Below are 554 nucleotides of genomic sequence, written 5' to 3' on the forward strand. Positions count from 1 at the left end.
CCCCCGCCTGCCCCTCGCTGCGGCCGCCCCGGATCCCTCCCGCCCCCCAGCCCTGCCGGACCGGCCAGCGCGGTGGCACCACCGTAAGTCCCTCAGCTCCCGGGCCTCGGGCACTTCCTTTCACTCCTTGTATTATAGCTGTAAATTATTTAAGTGGCACCGAGGGGGTGAAAGGAGGCCGGGCACGGCGAGCAGCTTTGCAGGGAGGGCACACAGCGCACTCGGCAAAGCGCCGGTGGGAAACGGGGCTCCGGGGCACCGACCTGTGAAAGAGACCTCGGCATCGCTGTCGGGCCCCTCCTCCTGGATGCTGTCCTTGTCGGACTTGGAGGTCCCCCGGGACCGCTTCATGTTCCTGAAATACTGACCCCACCGCTGCCTCCCCGCGTCCTTCTTCAGCCTCTTCTCCTTGGCCCGGCGGTTCTGGAACCAGACCTGCAAGCAGGGCAGGCGAGGAGCTCCCTCTCTGCGGGGCCGGCTCCTTCCCCCGCCCCCAGCCCCGCGGCCCGGGCAGACCCTGCGGGGGCTTGGGGCGAGGGCCGCCCCGTCTCACC

The 554-nt window shown here is 69.3% G+C and overlaps 1 protein-coding gene across 1 annotated transcript in view; it reads right to left on the reverse strand.

Moving 5' to 3' along the window:
• The window catches only part of LHX3 (LIM homeobox 3), a 4,315-nt gene that overhangs the window by 1,877 nt on the left and 1,884 nt on the right, over positions 1-554 (reverse strand). The window contains exon 2 of the mRNA XM_009998949.1: positions 264-435. Coding sequence (XP_009997251.1) covers positions 264-435 — 172 coding nt within the window. The remainder of the gene's footprint in view (positions 1-263; positions 436-554) is intronic.

This window comes from Chaetura pelagica, unplaced genomic scaffold (assembly GCF_000747805.2).
Source record: "Chaetura pelagica isolate M959 unplaced genomic scaffold, ChaPel_1.0 scaffold405, whole genome shotgun sequence".
NCBI lineage: Eukaryota > Metazoa > Chordata > Aves > Apodiformes > Apodidae > Chaetura > Chaetura pelagica.